The following is an 18,234-nucleotide window of genomic DNA, read 5'->3' as shown; positions in this document are numbered from 1 at the left end:
ACCTCTTTGCATGCACAGTTCACCAGGGGTTAAAAAAGGCACTTAAAACAATTTGGCTGAACTAGCTGGATACTTTGTTTGTGTGGGGTATTTGGAAAGCTGTAAGAGACTTTGGTCCCCTTGAAAGTGGAAGGAATTACCTGACTGTTCATTGTCTCAGCCTTTAATCTGTGCAACCTGCTGGTGTGGCCTTTCCAATTCCCAATTCCATGGAAGAACAGTGACAGTTCTTTATTTCCAGTCACAGAATCACCACTTTCTGCTCTCTATTGCACCTTTCAAGTGGATTTACTTTCAGATTTGAAGACAGAGAGAGAAGGGATTGCTTCTCTGTGTGCAGAGCATGCAGTATTGCTGTCTAGAAGGCAAATTGGGTACATCCTAAAGTGCAGCTTGTTAGAGCAAAAGCATCTGATTCAGCTGGCATGTTTTCATTTGCTATACGAAAAAGATGTGGATGGGGCTGGAGAGAGTCCAGGAAGGACCAAAAGGATGATCCAAGCACTGGGCAGCCATGTGAGGAAAGGCTGAGAGAACTGGGCTTGTTCAGCCTGGAGAAAAGAAGGCTCAGGGGAGACCTTATCCCCATGTTCCAGTATTTAAAGGGTGACTACAGAGAAGACAGAGACTTTCTTTTTACAAGGAGTCCCATGGAGAGGACGAGGGGTGATGGGCACAAGTTATTGCTGGGGAGGTGCCAGTTGGACACAAGAGGGAAATGTTTCACAATGAGAACAACCATCCACTAGAGTAGTCTCCCCAGGTGGATTTTCCAGCCTTGGAGTGGACAGGGTTCTGGGATGTGTAGTCTAGGTTGTGCTTTGCTGAGAGGTTGGACCAAATGATCCTTAAGGTCCCTTCCAACCTGGGATTTCAGGATTCTGTGATTCTATGACTTCTGCTAGGTAAAGAACATATGAAGCTTTAAGCCATCATGGATGGAAGGATGCTCTGTCCCTTCACATCGTCCAGCTGCTGGCTGCACTAAGCCTGTGCAAATCCATGGCAGTATCCCGGCTGCTTGCTCACAGCAGGGGAGTAGAAAGTGAAGGAAAGCACTGAAGGAGCAGCCAGTCAAATCAAAACCACTGCTGTCATGGATGCAACGTGAAGAACAGGTTCCAGAGGCCAGAGCTGACACTGGATGGGGAAGTAGGTGAATATCCTTATCTGTATCTGTCCATCTTGGGCTCCCATTGCCCGTCTGCTGCCCACAACCCCTCAGCAGTCTTTTCTTACAGGGAGCCTGATACAGTTCAGAAAGGATTCAGCTCTCCTATTCCACATGCCCATCACTCCTGAACTTAGCGACCACCACAGCTGTGCTGTCTCAATGCAGATGCCTTTAGAAGGCAGCCTGAACACAACTCCAAGTGACTTGCTCCTGTGGCAGAGATGAGATCTCTCACAAGCACTGGAACCCTCTTCTGCCTGTATCTGCCCCCCATTCCCCACACAACTCACCTACCTGGGCTGGGATCCTCTGGGGGCTCCTTGCCTTTCTCATCCCAGAGAACAAATTTATAGAACATGTTATCTCAACTCTCCTTATGCTACTCAAGCCCTTACTTAAAAGCAAGGCAAAGGTAACTAACTTTTTTCTCATTTTGTTTGAAGGGGTTTATTTTGTTTGTTTGTTTATAGGGGGGTTTTGTTTTTAATTGTCTATTTAACATGCCTGCCCCGCATGCCATCTGCCTGTCTCCTCATGTTGTTTTGTGGCTCTAAAGCAAGCTTTTGTATGAACATGTGCCTGGGAGATGTTCAGGAGACCCTGCTGAGATCCAGCTGGGGCTGACACTGGATTTCAGGGCAAAAATGTTAGTGTGACACCCAAACACAAGCAAAAGCCCTTCCTCAGCTCTCTTTTTCCTTTCCCCTCTTTAATGGCAGTGTAAATGCTCTGTAGGACAATTTATGTCTGCCTCTCCTGTTTTTGTGAAAAGCTCCCGTATTTTTGCAATGGCAGCATGGATAAATGTGTGAAATACAGGAGGACTGAGAGAAGGAACAAACTTTCCTTCTCTCTTGTTCGTTATTAATGTGGGGGCAAAAATTAGACTGTAAGAAAACTTGAGAAACTGTTCATAACATTGCACATAATGCATAGGTCATGGCAACAACCACAGTATCTATGTGAGAAAAAATTACAAGAATAATATAAATAAGAATAAATGAGATATGTATGTACATTTCACAGGCTTAGTGCAGCTGGCAGCTTGACAATGTGAAGGGAACGAGTATCCTTCCATCCATGATGGCTTGAAGCTTCTTCATCAACAAGAATTTGCAAAAGCTGAGGAATTACATTTAGATATGAACTTGTGAGGTTGATGAGGCCCTGGCACAGGTTGCCCAGAGAAGCTGTGGCTGCCCCATGCCTGGCAGTGTTCAAGGCCAGGTTGGACAGGGCTTGGAGCAACCTTCTCTAGTGGAAGATGTCCCTGCTCATGGCAGGGATTGGAATTAAGTTAGCTTTAAGGTTTCTTCCAACTCAAACCATTCTGTGATTCTATGATTCCATGAACTTCCACCTTGACAATTAACCAAAAGATTTCAAGTTGCATTGAATGAAACAGCAGCACTGTGGGAAAATCATGGCAGAGACATGGTGCTGCCTACCATCTCATTGTTGGTGGTGAGCAACCTCACTCCCTGAGCTGTATACACCACATTCGAGCTCCCTTGCCTTCCCAGGAGACATGAGGAAGACACCAATGTCTTCCTCACATTCAGGTCTTCAAACCAAACAGGGTTGTGGCTCCAGCACAAGCAGGAGCTCCCTCTTCCCACTGCAGAGGACCTGACGGGCCTCTCAGTGAGAGGCAAGGACACATCATGCTCTCACCTGTTGGTGAAGACTTTGCTGTAGTTGAACACCTGAATCTCCAGGATCTCATTCCCATCAATATTGCTTGCTACTGGCCAGCGGAAAGTCTGTGGAGAAAAGACAAGAGGGAGATGTCAGGCTTGTTTCAGGGAGCTGCGGCAGAGGGGATGATGATGGAGCTGAGATTGCCACGGAAAAAGTCTAACTACCCCTTCCCCCAGCAGAAAGGCAGGCAGGGCTGTTTGACATGGGTCTTGCTAAGAATGTGCTTCTGTGACAAATGTTTTACAGCTGGATAGACAGTATAAATATATACACTTTGTATAAATGTGTGTATGTATATATATATATATCATATACACACACATATAAATATATATATCCTTGTATTCATATAGCCATATAAATATTTGATATTTATGTGAAATATATTTTTATATAATTAAATATCACTTTCATTTGTGGGGCTTTTTGCTTCCCAAGGCAAGAAATCAGTCTGCCAGAATAAACCACTGAGCTCTCTCAGTTTTCCAAGTCACAGGTCTCTTGTGACCTCCCAAAGCCAAACACACTGCCTTGCCAAGCTGCTCTTGGTGCATAACAGCATGGGAACATGAAGACCCAGCTGCGAGGCAGCAGGGTTGAGCCCTGAGTCACTTACAGGAGTGGCAGGACTGCATTCAGAGTCTTGAAGAGAAAGTGCTTATCCAGTAACTTCACAGGAAGAAATTAGTGACTCTTCAGAAATATGCCAACACTCATTTTTAAGCTATTTTTTCCTGCTTTTACACTCTCTGCAGTGAGACAAGGAAGCCAATGAAAAAATCCTGAAATATAAAAGAAAACTAGAAATGTTCCCATGACAGAAATACCGTTTTGCACATGGTTCAGCCTCACTCTTCATTCTGCTCGGATTTACCCCAGGCTCTCCATCACCGGGATGTAACTCAGGCCGGATGATAGATGTTACCAGCAATCCCAAGATTAATTACAAGCTGCCTGTTCCCTCCTGCCATCACCTTGCCTCTGGCCTGAGAAGTTGTCCTGTCCTCACTGTTTAGGGCTCTGCAATGTATGCAGGTGGAGATTTGTCAGCCTAGTGCTCCTGCTCCCAGCTTCTCCTCTACACCACGGCCCTCTGACGCTGTTAAGGGGGACAGAGTCCACCACGTCACAAGCACAGTAGCAGCCCATCAACCTCCCATAATGTTCTGGGTGTTGAACTGGTCCCAGCTATTACCTGCTGTTTCAGTGGGGATAGTTTACTTTGGGATAAGCTGCACTTCCAGGATCAGGACTTCTGGTTGCTTGTCAGACAAAGACAACAAGCACAAGAGTAAGGGATATGATTTTTGCCTGGATCTTTCCTGATATGTGGTGTCTACACATCCTCACCATCTCAACAGAGCTTTGATCCATCAGTCCTGAGCCTTGGACAGCACACGACAAACCCATATCCCTCCACTATCTCTGCAGAATAAACTAAAGTCCAGGCACCATCTCTTTTCTGCTCACACGTCTGACTTGGAGCAGGAGTTTAAAACCATCTGGAAGCACCTCTTGAAGCCTCAGCAAAGCTCTGTTCCTATACACAAACAGGTCCTGTTTTGTTTTGGGGTTTTTTTCTTTCTTGGAAATACCATTCTCTGCTTGTCGTGTAGGCATGACCCCTCAGCTAGGGGTCTGTCAGGAAGCAAATAGCAAATAGACTAAATTCTTCACTATGAGGAATTAGGCAGAAGTTCTTCCCTGTGAGGGTGGTGAGGCCCTGGCACAGGTTGCCCAGAGAAGCTGTGGCTGCCCCATCCCTGAAAGTGTTCAAGGTCAGGTTGGACAGGGCTTGGAGCAACCTAGTCCAGTAGAAAGCGCCCCTGCCTGTGGCAGCGGGTTGGAACTGGATGAGCTTTAAGGTCCCTTCCAACCCAGGCCATTCTATGACTCTGTGATTCAATGAAATAAGGTCATTTGAAAGCGTGGTGGCCTAGAAAGGCTTCCAGGATCCCCACTGAACAGTTTTGCTGACAGCTTTCTGCACTAAGAAGCTCGTCCAGGGACGCTCACGCCACAACCCATCCGCTGCTACTATGGCAAACCCCAGGGAGCCAGCAAGTGGAGGAGCATGCTCCCATCTGCTGTGCTCTGCAACATGCCATATCATCCCGGGAGCACACCTTGCACGTGTGCCTGCACATGTGCTTGCACACTTCCAGTTCTAGAGAGACTCACCCGTCTACAGCCACCTATGCAATTTGGTAAAGCACTTGGAGTTTTGCTTAACATCCTGGGGAATGCAATATAAGGTACCACTTTCTCTATCAGAAATCATCCTTTCATGGTGTAGTCCCTGATTTGTTGATGCTGGGCTTTGGAAACAGGGGGCAGTTCTGCATTCATCTGCAGATCCTCTGAATTTGTTTAAACCATTCAGGACAATTTAGACAAATCTGCATCAGGAATGCAGATGCTCTTGATCTGAGGCTTAAAAATCAGGGTTGGGAAACCTTCACCTTGATTTAGGTGCTTAGAGGTTACCTACCTAAATAAACACACCTTGCCTGGACTCGCATCGCTAGAGAAACTCCTGCGTGTCCCAGGTACTAACAGAGACATGGATTACCTTTGGGAGGGGGTCACACTCTTCTATCCATTCTGGACAGATTATCCAGCCATGATTATACACCTTAGATTAAAGGAGGGCACCCTGCTGTGGAAGATGTCCAAAATCCACTCCCAAAAACACTAACAGGACAAGAGCACACAGACCCCTAGGCTTTGTACAAACTTCTTGACCATGTTCCTCCGCCCATGTCCCTTGGTCTTCCCAGTCACTATCAGTCTCCTCTTAGTTTTATCCCAGTGTGTGGAAACCTGCTCAAATCACCTTGGAGCACCCAAACATGAGTTTTACAAACTTATTTTCTCCCCCTTCACTTTACAGACATGCTGTCCTGCGCAGTAGTGAATTCCTGGGCATTGCTCCCCCCAAGGCCGCTGTCAGCTTCTCCAGCTGTTGTTTGAGTGTTCTGGATAGGTGCGTTGCTGGACCTGGAGCACCCAGACCATTCTAGCACCTTGTGGGTGGAGGTCTGGCAGTGCCAAGGCAGCCTGGCTATGAAATGAAAACACAAGTGCTTATCTCTCCAAGTTACAGCCACCTCAGCCTCAGCAGAAAAAACCTCAGAGGAACTGGGTGATTCACTCTCCCTCCTAAGACAGGTATTTTCTGTTATTATTATCTTTTAAGCCTGGAAAGGATTATTGCAGTCGCTCAGCCTGACCTCTTCAGGCACCCAGAGCACAGAATTTTACGTTTCACTCAAAGGTGCCTAAATGAAATGCAGATATGCCTCATAGCTCAGTCAGAACATATTTTTAACAGCGACAAAATGGGGAAAAAAGACATCCCAGAATTCAAGCAACAACATTTAATTACACCCTCATATAGTGGCTTCCACCGCTGGTTCCCTTTGGTGATAAACACTGGCACTGTATTTCTGCTTTGAATTTATGGGCTTCAGCTCCCCAGCCTTTGCTGTATTTTCTCCAACCAAGCTAAGGTGCTACCTAAAATCTTTTATTCGGCTTTTTAGATTTCATTCCTCACTGCCTGTGAAAATGAAGCAAGAGAATTGTCCTTGGGCTGAAGCCAGAGCTCCCATTGCAACACAGAGAGGGAAAGCAATGCCCTAGCACTTACCTTGGCTCTTTCCGTGCTGGATTCCCTTCCCTCAGCACCCTTGCAGAGAGCAGTCTTTCATGTAAATGAGGAAATAGAGCAAATGTTTTGGAGCTGGAGTTTTCTTGGTTAATTAATAACTGTCCCTAAGGGCGATTTGCTCCCATCAATTCAGAGTGCCTGGACTGAGGGGAAGCACTGTGAGGCAGGTAACATGGGCTCCATGGCACAAAGCATGCCATGGAGCAGTTCTGTGTCAGGGGCTGCAGCGCCTGCACCAAGCGCCATGCCTGACAGAGGGGAGATTGAGATGAGCTCTTAGGCAGAAGTTGTTTCCTGTGAGCGTGGTGAGGCCCTGGCACAGGTTGCCCAGAGAAGCTGTGGCTGCCCCATCCCTGGCAGTGTTCAAGGCCAGGTTGGACAGGGCTTGGAGCAGCCTGGTCTACTGGAAGGTGTCCCTGCCCATGACAGTTGGAACTGGGTGAGCTTTAAGGTCCCTTCCATCCCAAACCATTCTGTGATTCTATGATTCTGTGCAGGTCTATACATCCCAGAAGTGTGCTCCAGCCTCAGGGGTTGGAACTGGATGAGCTTTGAGGTCCCTTCCAGTGTGTGCTTTGGCACACTGTGATCTTATGATTCCATCAAACTGCTCTTACTTCACATTTTTGTGAGAAAGGAAGGTGTGGTGGGCACAGCGGTGGGAGAAAAGACAACTGTGACGCACAAAATAAAGAGGTGAGAAGTGACAACCAGATGGCATTTAATGCCCGATGGAAGCAAAGGAAGGGAAGAACAAGCTCCTGAACTTCACTGCTGTGGTAAGTGTGTGTGTTATAGTGGGATGGCTGGAGGAGCCAGCTAGTGCTACCCCATCATGCTGCCAAAGAAAACTGTTCAGAGGGTACAGTTATGCCAGTACCCCCCATCAGGGCTGGTCCAGCTGTGTGCCAGTTGTAGAAGAGGGAGGAAGGGTGAAAGTGTGCAGCTTGAAGCAGTGTCTCACAGAACCTGCACTGCTGTTGGTAGCCAAGTTGATAGTGAGGAGCATTCAGCACAGGAGTCAGCAGCATCCTGAATGCCTGTGGGATACTCTCCCTGCTCCCTACCCCCCATTCCCATGGGGAAATGCTGGGATCACCGCCTGGGAGCACATCCGCCATTGCAACACTGCTCCGGGCTGAGGCTGCTCCCAAAGATGCCCTACTTTCACCAACCTTCCTCCTTCCCCAGCTGGCTGCCCGTTTATTTTCCTTACTGGTTTTGTTGTTAAAAGCCTTTTTAAAAGCCCTGTGAAAGCTAAACAAGTGGTATCTGCTGGGTCAATTTTATCTGTTCTACTAATGAAGGGAAAAAGAAAAAGATAGAGGCAGAGAAATGCCTTGGCAGAATGCAGCAGCCAGATACTTCCAGTGAAACAGCATTAAGGAAGTTTGGAAAGGACATCTTTGCATGCCAAGTCTCCCTTTTTTAAGCCATGTCACCTCTTTCTAAGCTGTGTCTTCCATTTTTAAGCCATGTGTCCCTCCTACAGTGCCTGGGAGCCTTGGCTGGGTGCTCATCTTGCCTGTCATCCCCCCTGATTGACCATAGCCATTTCCAGATGTTCGCGTCACGGCTGCAGCTGTAGGTCTCACCTTTCTTGGCAGCACCACCTGAGCTTGTCCTGGTCCCTTGAGGAGAGACTGAGCGCAGGCCTGGAGGACCACACAGGACCCCTCCACAGCTCTCTATGCCCAGTGCCATCACTGGAATTCCTTTCCCCTCCCTCCTCCGCTGGGTGCCTGCGGGAGAGCTGCAGGATAAGCCCCTCCAAGAAGAAACCCTTTGGGGTGCAGGCAGGACACAATGCAGCTATTCCTAATTAAATAAAACACAGCTCTGGAATAGCCATCATCTCACCTTCCACGGGCTCTGGAGAAGCATGGGCTTTGAATAATTCATTAACCAATGAATACAAATAATTGCAAAAGAAATAGAGTGAAACTAAACAAATGGAAACCACTGAGGCAGCCCAAATTCAGCCTGGTAGTGGGTCCTCATGAATGCTAAGCGGTGGCAGGGAAAGCTCATGTCCTCATTAGTGCTGTCAAAACCCCTTTGGCTTTACCTGAACCTAAGGTGAGTTTTCTGCTTGTCCCCAGCTCTAAGATGAGGCAGGAAGCATCCTCATCATCCTCATCCCTTAGAGAGATGAGAGATCAGCCAGCTCATGTTCCAAACCCCTACATGGGGGATGAGACACCCCCCCCATCCAAACCACCCCCCAGACACAAGGTCGCCACCATACCCCATTTTGAGGGCAAAGCAGCAGAAAATGGGGTAATTTCTGAAGCTTCTAGTTCATAAATAATCAGTGCAAGGAGCCAGCTGAGCACTAGGAGGATGCAGAGGTAACTAGAGAGTAATGTGAAATAACATCCCACCTCTTACCCCATGGGTATTAAATTCATCGCAAAATTCAAGAACTAGGAAGCTGAAGAGGGAATAAAACCATGCATGCAGAGGGACTATCAGAGGGCATCTTCAGCTGTCCCAAACTTTCAGTGCCCACAAGCAGACCACTTGATACTGCCCCAGCCATCAGGGCTCAGACAGAAGATGCCTCCATGTTGTTCATCACAAGCATTACAGACCATGGGCATCCATCACCTCCCTTTTGGAATAGCCCCTCATATGGGAATAGCTGGGGAGTACTTGAGTGCTGCAGGGATGCAATAATAACATTTACTCAATAAAATTCATCATCTGCGCTTGCCATCAATGGTGTGATGACTTGCCTTGTGTGTATACTTAAAGGGAATTATCTTCTTTCCCGGATAGCCTCATCAGCTCATTACTCCAGGCAGCACAAAACACATTTCCTTGCTCACATCAAGTTTCTTGTCCATGGTCATTGACATCAGGGCATTGTAGAATCACAGAATGGCTTGGGTTGGAAGGGACCTTAAAGCTCATCCAGTTCCAACCCCCCTGCCACAGGCAGGGACACCTTCCACTAGACCAGGTTGCTCCAAGCCCCGTCCAACCTGGCCCTGAACACTGCCAGGGATGGGAAAGCCACAGCTTCTCTGGGCAACCTGTGCCAGGGCCTCAGCACCCTCACAAGGAAGAGCTTCTTCCTAAGAGCTCATCTCAATCTCCCCTCTGTCAGGTTAAAGCCATTCCCCCTTGTCCTGTCCCTACAGGCCCTTGTCAAATGCCTCTCTCCAGCTTTCTTGTCAGACTTTTAGGTACTGGAAGCTGCTCTAAGTTCTCCCTGGAGCCTTCGCTTCTCTGGAGTCCTTCAGCAGCAAGAGTTAGCAAAAGATTTAAGAGAGGAAGAGGAAAGAGGACTGTACCTTTGCCATCTCTTACTGTGGCTTGTGCTCTGTCCTACATGATAAAGAGGATGCATCTACACCAGCAATCCTGTATCTCCAGCTGTGCAGAAGCAGGGACCAGCATTCAGCCTCCCAGTGTGTGACAGGGCTGCAGCACTGCTGTTACAGAGCTCTCAGCAATTTATGAAGAGAAGCAAGCAGCAGCATCCCCATTTCCACCCATGCAGGAGGCATGGCCCACTCAGGCTCATTTTGCAGATGTGGATTAATTCTCAGCAAGCTTGCAGTAGAGCTGGAAAGGTGAACCCAGAAATGCAGCCTTGTTTTCGCCTCCAAACTGCAGTGTTGTAGATCTCACTGGCCTGCTCCCTGTGTGGTTTTTTCTGCATCACTCACTAAATGCCATCAGAATGCGTAAGCCATTATGTTTTGGGCCAATTGGGATCATGTCGCTACTGGTGCTACAGTAGGAACTGTTTCTGACCTTAGCACATATTTAGGTAACTGAATGCCTCCTGGAGTGGCTACACACATCTCATCTGTTAGATGCTGTGAAGACCTTGCAGGACTCAAGGAAAAAAGCCTGACTGATGGGGCAGTCATTCAGGAAATTAGCACTCTCCTGCTGGCACAGAAAAAATTTAGGAATAGGCTTAACCACTAAAAACCACTTGGATTATTTATGTTAGAGAGGTCCCAAGCACTGGAGGCACTAGAAGAAAATACGCACATTTGTGCTCAAGACTCTTATACCCACTGTCTTTTAAGCTCTCTAGTCCTGACATGCACCAGTGCTCATTCTCTCCAGCACACTGCCTGAGCTCACAGCTGAGCTGGGATGCTCCAAGATCACAGTGATGCACCAAGCACTCAGAGCGGCCAGCCTCTGGTGTACCACCAAGCATAAGACCGCAAGCAGAGCCTCCAGCCTTTCAGCCCCAGCAGGGAAGGATGTCTTCATTCAGATCACAGGGAGTTTTGAGACACAGGCAGCTCCACCAGTGCACACCTCCGTGGCTGTTATTCAAATCAGTTATTATACTAACAAATTGCTGTGTGCTGATCCATAGAAATCTGCATCCTGTTAACAACAGCAGCTTGCCCTGGCTGCCTTGGCTTTGTAGAAGTGGGGTTGGAGCTACATCTCCAGCCACCTTCTCTCTGTGCCTCACTGACCCAGTGCAACCCTGGAGCTATCAGGTGCAGATTCCATCCTGCCTGCACCCTGGGTTTCTCCTGCCCCTTATTCCTTCCCAGTTCAGGGGAACCTGAAATTAGGCTCTCCCCCATAACCTGGAGCAAGGTCTAACCCGTTTCCATGGCTGCAGAGGGGCATGGAGGAGCTGGATGTGCTTCTGGCTGTGCAAGCTGGGCACACCACAGGAAAAATCCCCCCTGAAATGCATTCCATGCCTGGAACCAGGATGAAATTTACTCCCAAAGATGAAAAATGCTTTAGAAAGCAATAAACAACTTAAAGATCTTAATATTCCCTCAGCCTCTTGTATTCTCCAGCCCCTGGGAATGGGCTATCTCCTATAAGAAACACAAAGCAATGAGAGGAAACATCCATTCTCTTTTAGAAAGCGTACTTCCATTTTGAATGTGACTTCATAGCAGCACCTCTATTCCTTGCTTGTGTGGGTGACTTTATTTCAGTCATCTCAGAATATTTTCTTGGTAACTGCTGAAGAAAAGGCTGTGTTTTCAAACCACAGGAAACTTGGGTTGCAGTTCAAACACTGAGGAACCAGAGATTTGAACCAAGGAGGAGTTTTTCTCCCTAAGGCAAGGAAAGAGAAAGCCAAGAGCCCAGCAGCCCTTGCCCTGTAGAGACAAGTAATTTTTCCTGAAACTTCCATGCGAAGAACATGGAAATTTTTTTTAATTAATGAGGAAATGGTATTCAACTGTTCCCATGACATGGAACACCCTGCGTCCTCAGCCACAGCCAGACCACAGCCAAGAGACCCATTTGGTACCTGCCAGGAGAAACCCTGGAGCAGACAATGAAGATGCCAACACACTTTAACTTAGGGAATGGGGATATTCAATTGGACAGGGAGTCACAGCGAAGCACACCAGCTGTAGGAGGCAGACCAGGAGGAAAACACAACTTCTCTTACCTCATCAAACCTGGCCTCATCCTCGCAGTTTTCAAGCACTCTGGTGTAGAAGGAGAGCCCTGGAGAGGGGAAAGGAAAACCAGGTTAGTCCCAGTGGAGCACAGTCTGCAGGCATGGCCTGGGATGGGGAAAAGGTGTTTGTGAAGGTGTGAAAGCACCACAGGCACACAGAGTGTGCAGAGGGGGTGTAGCAGGGACACAGTACATGCAGGAGGGTGAATTCAGCTATTACAGGCACTAAACACCACATTAACCTGCTTTAGGGGCTAATTAAGGAGGTTTTTCTGGAGTGTGCTTAATGGGGATGGGGATCACAGCATTTTCTGCAGTGGCTTTTACACTGGTTGAAGAGGGGCTCCTCAAGCTTTAGGGTACTGGGATTTAACCTGAGAGGGGAGACTGAGATGAGCTCTTAGGCAGAAGTTCTTCCCTGTGAGGGTGGTGAGGCCCTGGCACAGGTTGCCCAGAGAAGCTGTGGCTGCCCCATCCCTGGCAGTGTTCAAGGCCAGGTTGGACAGGGCTTTAAGCAACCTGGTCTAGTGGAAGGTGTCCCTGCCCATGACAGTTGGAACTGGATGAGCTTTAAGGTCCCTTCCATCCCAAACCATTCTGTGATTCTATGATTCTATGCAGGTCTATACATCCCAGAAGTGTGCTCCAGCCTCAGGGACGAGATTTAGGAATGGTCACACCAAGAAAACCATCGCAGCTCCTGCCCAGAGCACAGAATCTGCATATTGAGTTCAGCCACACGGATGTAGCCACACATGGCCACCCTGACAGCAGCAATCCCTCTATCACTGCATCCCCAGATGTGCCTGAACAATGGAACCTCAAAAGCCCCCAGTCAGCTGGGAGCAGGGACGGGACAAGAGGAGTAGATACTGTGGAGGGGAAGCCCAAGAAGAGCAGCCAAGCATGTGCACTAGTTACTGAAATAATCAGGTTTCCCCAGGGAGCCCCAGCTCCTGGTTGCCCCATGCTTTTACCTGCTCTCAATATGATCTTACCCACCTCCCCCTGGAATCAATATTTCTAGTTAATATCCACTTCACAACACTGCAGAGAGAAAACATATAAAAATGCTAACATTTTATCACTGATTCACATTGAGGCTTTCCCTTCCAGCAGAGAAAAGTTTCTCCTGGGTAATTAAAAGCATCTCTGTGTGTGAGTCCGGTTTGGGCCCAGCACTGCACAGAGAACCTGGGACTAGGGCAAGCGGATGCCAGGTACCCTTACTGCTGCATGTCAACTTCTGCTTTATCTTACCAAAAAATGAGATATCCTGATGACACGGCTCTTGGCAGGGAATGCCCCATCCCTGTCTAATTTAACCATTACACAAGGAGAGCTATCATGTTGTCAAACTTTCTGCTGTCTGCAGCAGCCAACCTGGGTAAAGTAAACCCAAAAGGGTTTATCCCAAAACACCCTCCCAGTTCCCTGCTGTGAGTCACTTCACCCACAGATACATGAGTTTCTCGGGAGCGTAGGCAGAGCACTGCATTTATCTCATGCAGGTGACTCTGGGTAAGGGTGGAAGAGACCCACATGGGCCATGGGACAGCCACCCACTCTTGCCCTGTGCACACTGGTCACCTCTCAGTGCAAAGGAACCTGGTGCTGGTTCCCTCCTTGCCTTTCATGGGATGGGATGTTAGTTGCAAGTGGAATACAGCCCAGCCTCTCTTCACGCAAGTCAGGGGGACCCAAATGTGGAATGGGACTGTTACTCCATCAGGATGGAGCCACAAGGAGCAGCACCACAAAAATTATCAGAGGGCTGGAGCACCTCTGCTATGGAGACAGGCTGAGAGAGCTGGGCTTGTTCAGCCTGAAGAGAAGGCTCCTTAAGGGGAGACCCTAGAGCAGCTTCCAGTGCCTAAAGGGGCCAACAAGAAAGCTGGAGAGGGGCTTTTGACAAGGGCCTGTAGGGACAGGACAAGGGGGAATGGCTTTAACCTGACAGAGGGGAGATTGAGATTAGATCTGAGGCAGAAGTTCTTCCCTGTGAGGGTGGTGAGGCGCTGGCACAGGGTGCCCAGAGCAGCTGTGGCTTTCCCATCCCTGGCAGTGTTCAAGGCCAGGTTGGACAGGGCTTGGAGCAACCTGGTCTAGTGGAAGGTGTCCCTGCCCCCCGTGGCAGGGGGGATGGAACTGGATGAGCTTTAAGGTCCCTTCCAACCCAAACCATTCTATGGTTCTATGATGTTTCCTTACAGCGATACTATTATCCACCAGTGCCCCATGGTGCTCCTGGAGCAATCTGTGAATGATCTCCCTCATTTACACACACCAATCCAGAGAGTAAGCCTCACCAAGAAGCGCTTTATAACTCCATCTGTGATTAATTAGTGCTCTAATTGCACGGGGACACAATTCCCCTCCTTGACAAATACACTGCATTAGGCTGGCCTAAGAGTGAAAACTGCTGCAGGCAAGTGACCCTGCACAAGCTCAGGCCCTGCTGGGGGACAGGAGCAGGCACCCCTAAAATGGGTAGCACTGAAGAAAAAACACCATTTTTCTGCTTTTCCCCTGCAGCCAGCCTGAAGAGCATGTGCAGAATATCCCAGTTACCCCTGCCTGGCTGAGTTTCACTTGCAGAGCACTGAGGTGGAGAGATGGAGAGCTGCAATCACAACTGATCTGGAGCCCCCAACCTCAGAAGGTATGAGCATCCCCATGGTGTTTGGTGAGCCAAATCCAATGCTATGGTGGGAAGTGAGTCCCTGGTATTCAGGGATGGGAGTGAACTTTGGCCACCCATTCTGGGACAGATCCCACCTCTCCATCCACTTGCAGACTAGGAGCTGGAAAGTCTGGCACCTCTCCCTGGTCCGGACCTGGGAGCTCCTTCTCATGCCTCAGTTTGTCTTATTTGAAAAATGTGGATATTGCAGCTATGCCTCACAGAGACTGCCCAAAGCGTGGGAATCCCTGGGAGAAGAGGAGCAGCATTATTCCATCCCACACAGCTGTCAACCTCAGCCCGTTCTCAGGAATGCTTCTATCAAAGTTGTGATTTATTCATCTCCAACCTGAGCTGAAGTGGAGCAGTGTTTCAGAGCACTGCACACCTGCAGAAACGCACCCTGCTGCCTGTCACACTGGAGTCAAACTCTTTCCTTCATTTCTTTACATGCAATAATAGATGCTTTCAGCTGAATGAGCACATACCCTCTTGGAGAGCTCTGCCTGAACCCCAGGCTGTGCTGTTGGCGGGTGACGTGAGGGAGGAGCCTGGGTGGCAAGTTGATTAGTGGAGAGCATCTCTTTCTGCAACACTCAGGAACTCCAGTAAAGCCAGGATTTTGGGGAATATCCGCACAGCGTTCAATCTACGGGTTGCTGTGAGGAGCACTGAGGGATGCCAGGCTGGTGGAGGTCACCTCACACCACACCAAAGGGGTCTAAAGTTCCTTCTATGGTCACTGGAGAAAGGCAGGAAACTTTCCCCTGAAGACTTTGGCACCAAAACCCAGCCTTCCACAGTGGGATGCTCTCCCAGGCCTAGCAACAGGGATCCAGGTCAATGTGCCTGGCTACATCCTGTCCTGTCCTGTCCCAGCCCAGCCCATACCACTGCTCCACATCCTTCTTATGCTGGGGCCCCAGAGCTGGACAAAGGACTGCAGGGGGTTTCTCACCAGCATGGAGCAGAGGAAGAGAATCCCTTCCCTCAACTTGCTGGTGATGCAGCCCAGGACATGGCTAGCATGCAGACTGGAGGAGCTCTGCCCCATCCACATGCCAAGTGTCCAGAGTGCTGGGACACTTCACAGCCACCGCCAGCATGTCATGGTTGGGAGCAGACCCTGCTCCCAGCTCCGAGATGTGCTTACACACCCGTAAGTACAATTGCGCTATGGCCATGTCCTAAATGCCCCAGAAGCAGGGAGCCTGCTTGCAGAAGGCAATGGGATGTAGTGCTGGGCATCCTTAGAGCCGTGTGTTGAGACCCACCTGAAACCCAGCACTGAGACCCACCAGCGAGAGCCAGGGGCCAGCCCAGGCATCTGTAGGACCTGGCCCTGCCTCATCCAAAGCAATCAGCAATCTGGCATGAAGCAATTCTCAAAGCACTACCAAGCACACCAAGAAAAGTCCAAATGAATGTGAAAGCTCCTATCTTATTATTATTACAACTGTTGAAATCTATGATGTGTGAGAAAAACCACCTACCCATAAGCATCATGCTGCTTCTGTATCCTTACAGTGTGATAATTCCAGTCCCTTCATCCACAACAAGGTCCTGTCCTGGATTCACATCTCATGTTAGCTGGCACCCCAGGCTCAGTGCTCTCCCACAGCCCAAAACTACACTGCTATTTGTCAAATAGTTACCCAGGGGGTCTGCCTGTGCACTTCCCTGTCCACAGGGAAGCTGTCCCCACTTTTTCCCCTTTTGGGACAAGGAATGTAGACAGGCTCTGGAGCTAAATGTTAGCATAAGATGCTAAAATACTGTTCCTGTGCAGGAAAGGCTTGCTGCAGCTTTGGAGACGCACACCGAGTGGCATGAACAGGGCACACCACCAAAACGCTATTGACCACCATCCCATTTAAGGGAAGGATCCTACCTAACCCACCTCCCTGCTGCCTTCACTGACCCAGCCCTGCATGGGATCACATCCTAACCCACCTCTACCACCCTTTAGCAGTAGGATTTTGCTAGCCATGACCTCAGAGTCCAGTCCTGCTGAGCCTGGTCACCAAGAGCCTCCCTGCTAGGACTGAGCTTGCAGAATACAGCAGCATCGAGTGTCCCAGTTGTGAGCTCTGCAGCTTCCCAGGACAAGCAGGGGAAGAGATATCCCCACTTGCAAGTTGCTGATACCTGCTGCATTCCCAGCAGGGGACTGAGCCCTCTCCGTGCACAGAAAGTGACAGAAGCAAACTACCAGGCAAAAATATTCTGTGATTCTATGAACTGCCCCTGGGCTGAGGCTGGGAAGCAGTGACAGGGAAGTAAGGGGGTAATTGCGCTTTTCCAATGACTCTACGGTCATTAAGGCAGTGCAGGGAAAGCCATTTCAGGCAGTGCTGGTTGGCCTGGCTTGGAAGTGATGAAAATACTTGCTCCCCTGCTCTCCCAAACATGTTTGCAGAGAGAAGGGATTGCTGTTCCCAACTCCCGGCACTGATAAACCACCCCACAGCTTCCTCTGCCTGCTGGTGGGCTCCCACATGCTAGCACCACACAGCAAGCTCACACCAAGCCTGCCCCAAGCCCCCGTTGGCTCAAGAAAGGTTTTGCTCCGTTTGCAGCTTCCATTGGAAAGCTTTGGAGCTGGCGTGGAACTGAACCAAAGCTGCAGCATCCTTAGAGGAAATCCAGGCGGATGCTGAGTCCCAGCACAAGGCAAGTTCTCCTCCTGGCTCTTCCAGTGGCACCTTCTTGGTGGCACAGACTCACCACCAAGCCCCTGATGGTGTGGTGGGAGCTCAGCTCCCTCCATCTGTGGCAGGGTCCTGGCAGCGGTTTGTCACCCTGGGACTTCACCTGCTTTCCCTGGGACGAATTCCTCTCCCCAGGCCTGCCCGTGGGAAGGGAATGGGGGCTGCAGTGTCCCAGCCCAGGGGCAGGCGGGCTGGGGGGTCCAGGACAGCCGCTCTGCGTGCAGGGTGGGCAGCCCCTGCAGCCGGCAGGCTCGCACCCCCTTTTCCCAACCCAAGCGCGGCCGAGGTGGGGAAACTGAGGCAGGGAAGCGGCGGCAGGGAACAGCCCACCCGGGACCACCCGCTCCCCGCTACCTCGGAAAACAGCTTTGGCGATGCGGTCGGCTTTGCCGCGGAGGCCAGTGACGGTGCGGAGCTGCAGCAGCAGAGCCATGGGGAGCGGTGGGGCACGGTGGGGTGCGGAGAGGTGCGGAGAGGTGCAGAGAGGTGCAGAGCGCGGAGCGGTGCGGTGCCGCGCTGTCAGCTGCGCTCCAAGGCGCGGTGCGGTGTGCGGAGCGGTGCCCCCTCCGACGCTGAATTATTCAGCAGAGGCACCGCCCCCAGCCCTCCCTTCCCTCCTTCCCCTTCCCATCCCTTTCCTCACTTTCCTCTTCCATTCGCTTCCCTCCTTTCCCTGCTGCTCTGAAAGAGCTGCTCGGAACTTCCCCCTCCATTTGCATGATGTTGTGAGTCGGGAAACTGAGACAGGAAACATCCCTCCCTCAGCACACTCAGGTGTACCCACTCCACAGACCCCCAAATGTATGACAGGGGAGGGGAGATAGGAGGATGCTCAGAGAGACCTGACTTCACTCACTACAACCTGGGACCCCC

The 18,234-nt window shown here is 49.9% G+C and overlaps 1 protein-coding gene across 3 annotated transcripts in view; it reads right to left on the bottom strand.

Annotated features, from left to right (window-relative positions):
- The window catches only part of OTOF (otoferlin), a gene marked incomplete at both ends in the record, with an annotated part of 98,121 nt that extends 80,327 nt beyond the window's left edge, over positions 1-17,794 (bottom strand). For all 3 annotated transcript variants that reach the window (XM_080616324.1, XM_080616325.1, XM_080616326.1), the window contains 3 exons: positions 2,849-2,937; positions 11,956-12,014; positions 17,716-17,794. In XM_080616324.1, coding sequence (XP_080472450.1) covers positions 2,849-2,937; positions 11,956-12,014; positions 17,716-17,794 — 227 coding nt within the window. The remainder of the gene's footprint in view (positions 1-2,848; positions 2,938-11,955; positions 12,015-17,715) is intronic.
- Positions 17,795-18,234: the final 440 nt, after the last annotated feature.

Source organism: Psittacula echo (genome assembly GCF_963264785.1).
Source record: "Psittacula echo genome assembly, chromosome: 4".
Lineage (NCBI taxonomy): Eukaryota > Metazoa > Chordata > Aves > Psittaciformes > Psittacidae > Psittacula > Psittacula echo.
The sequence above is the reverse complement of the archived record's forward strand: the minus strand, read 5'-3'. Positions and strand labels throughout refer to the sequence as shown.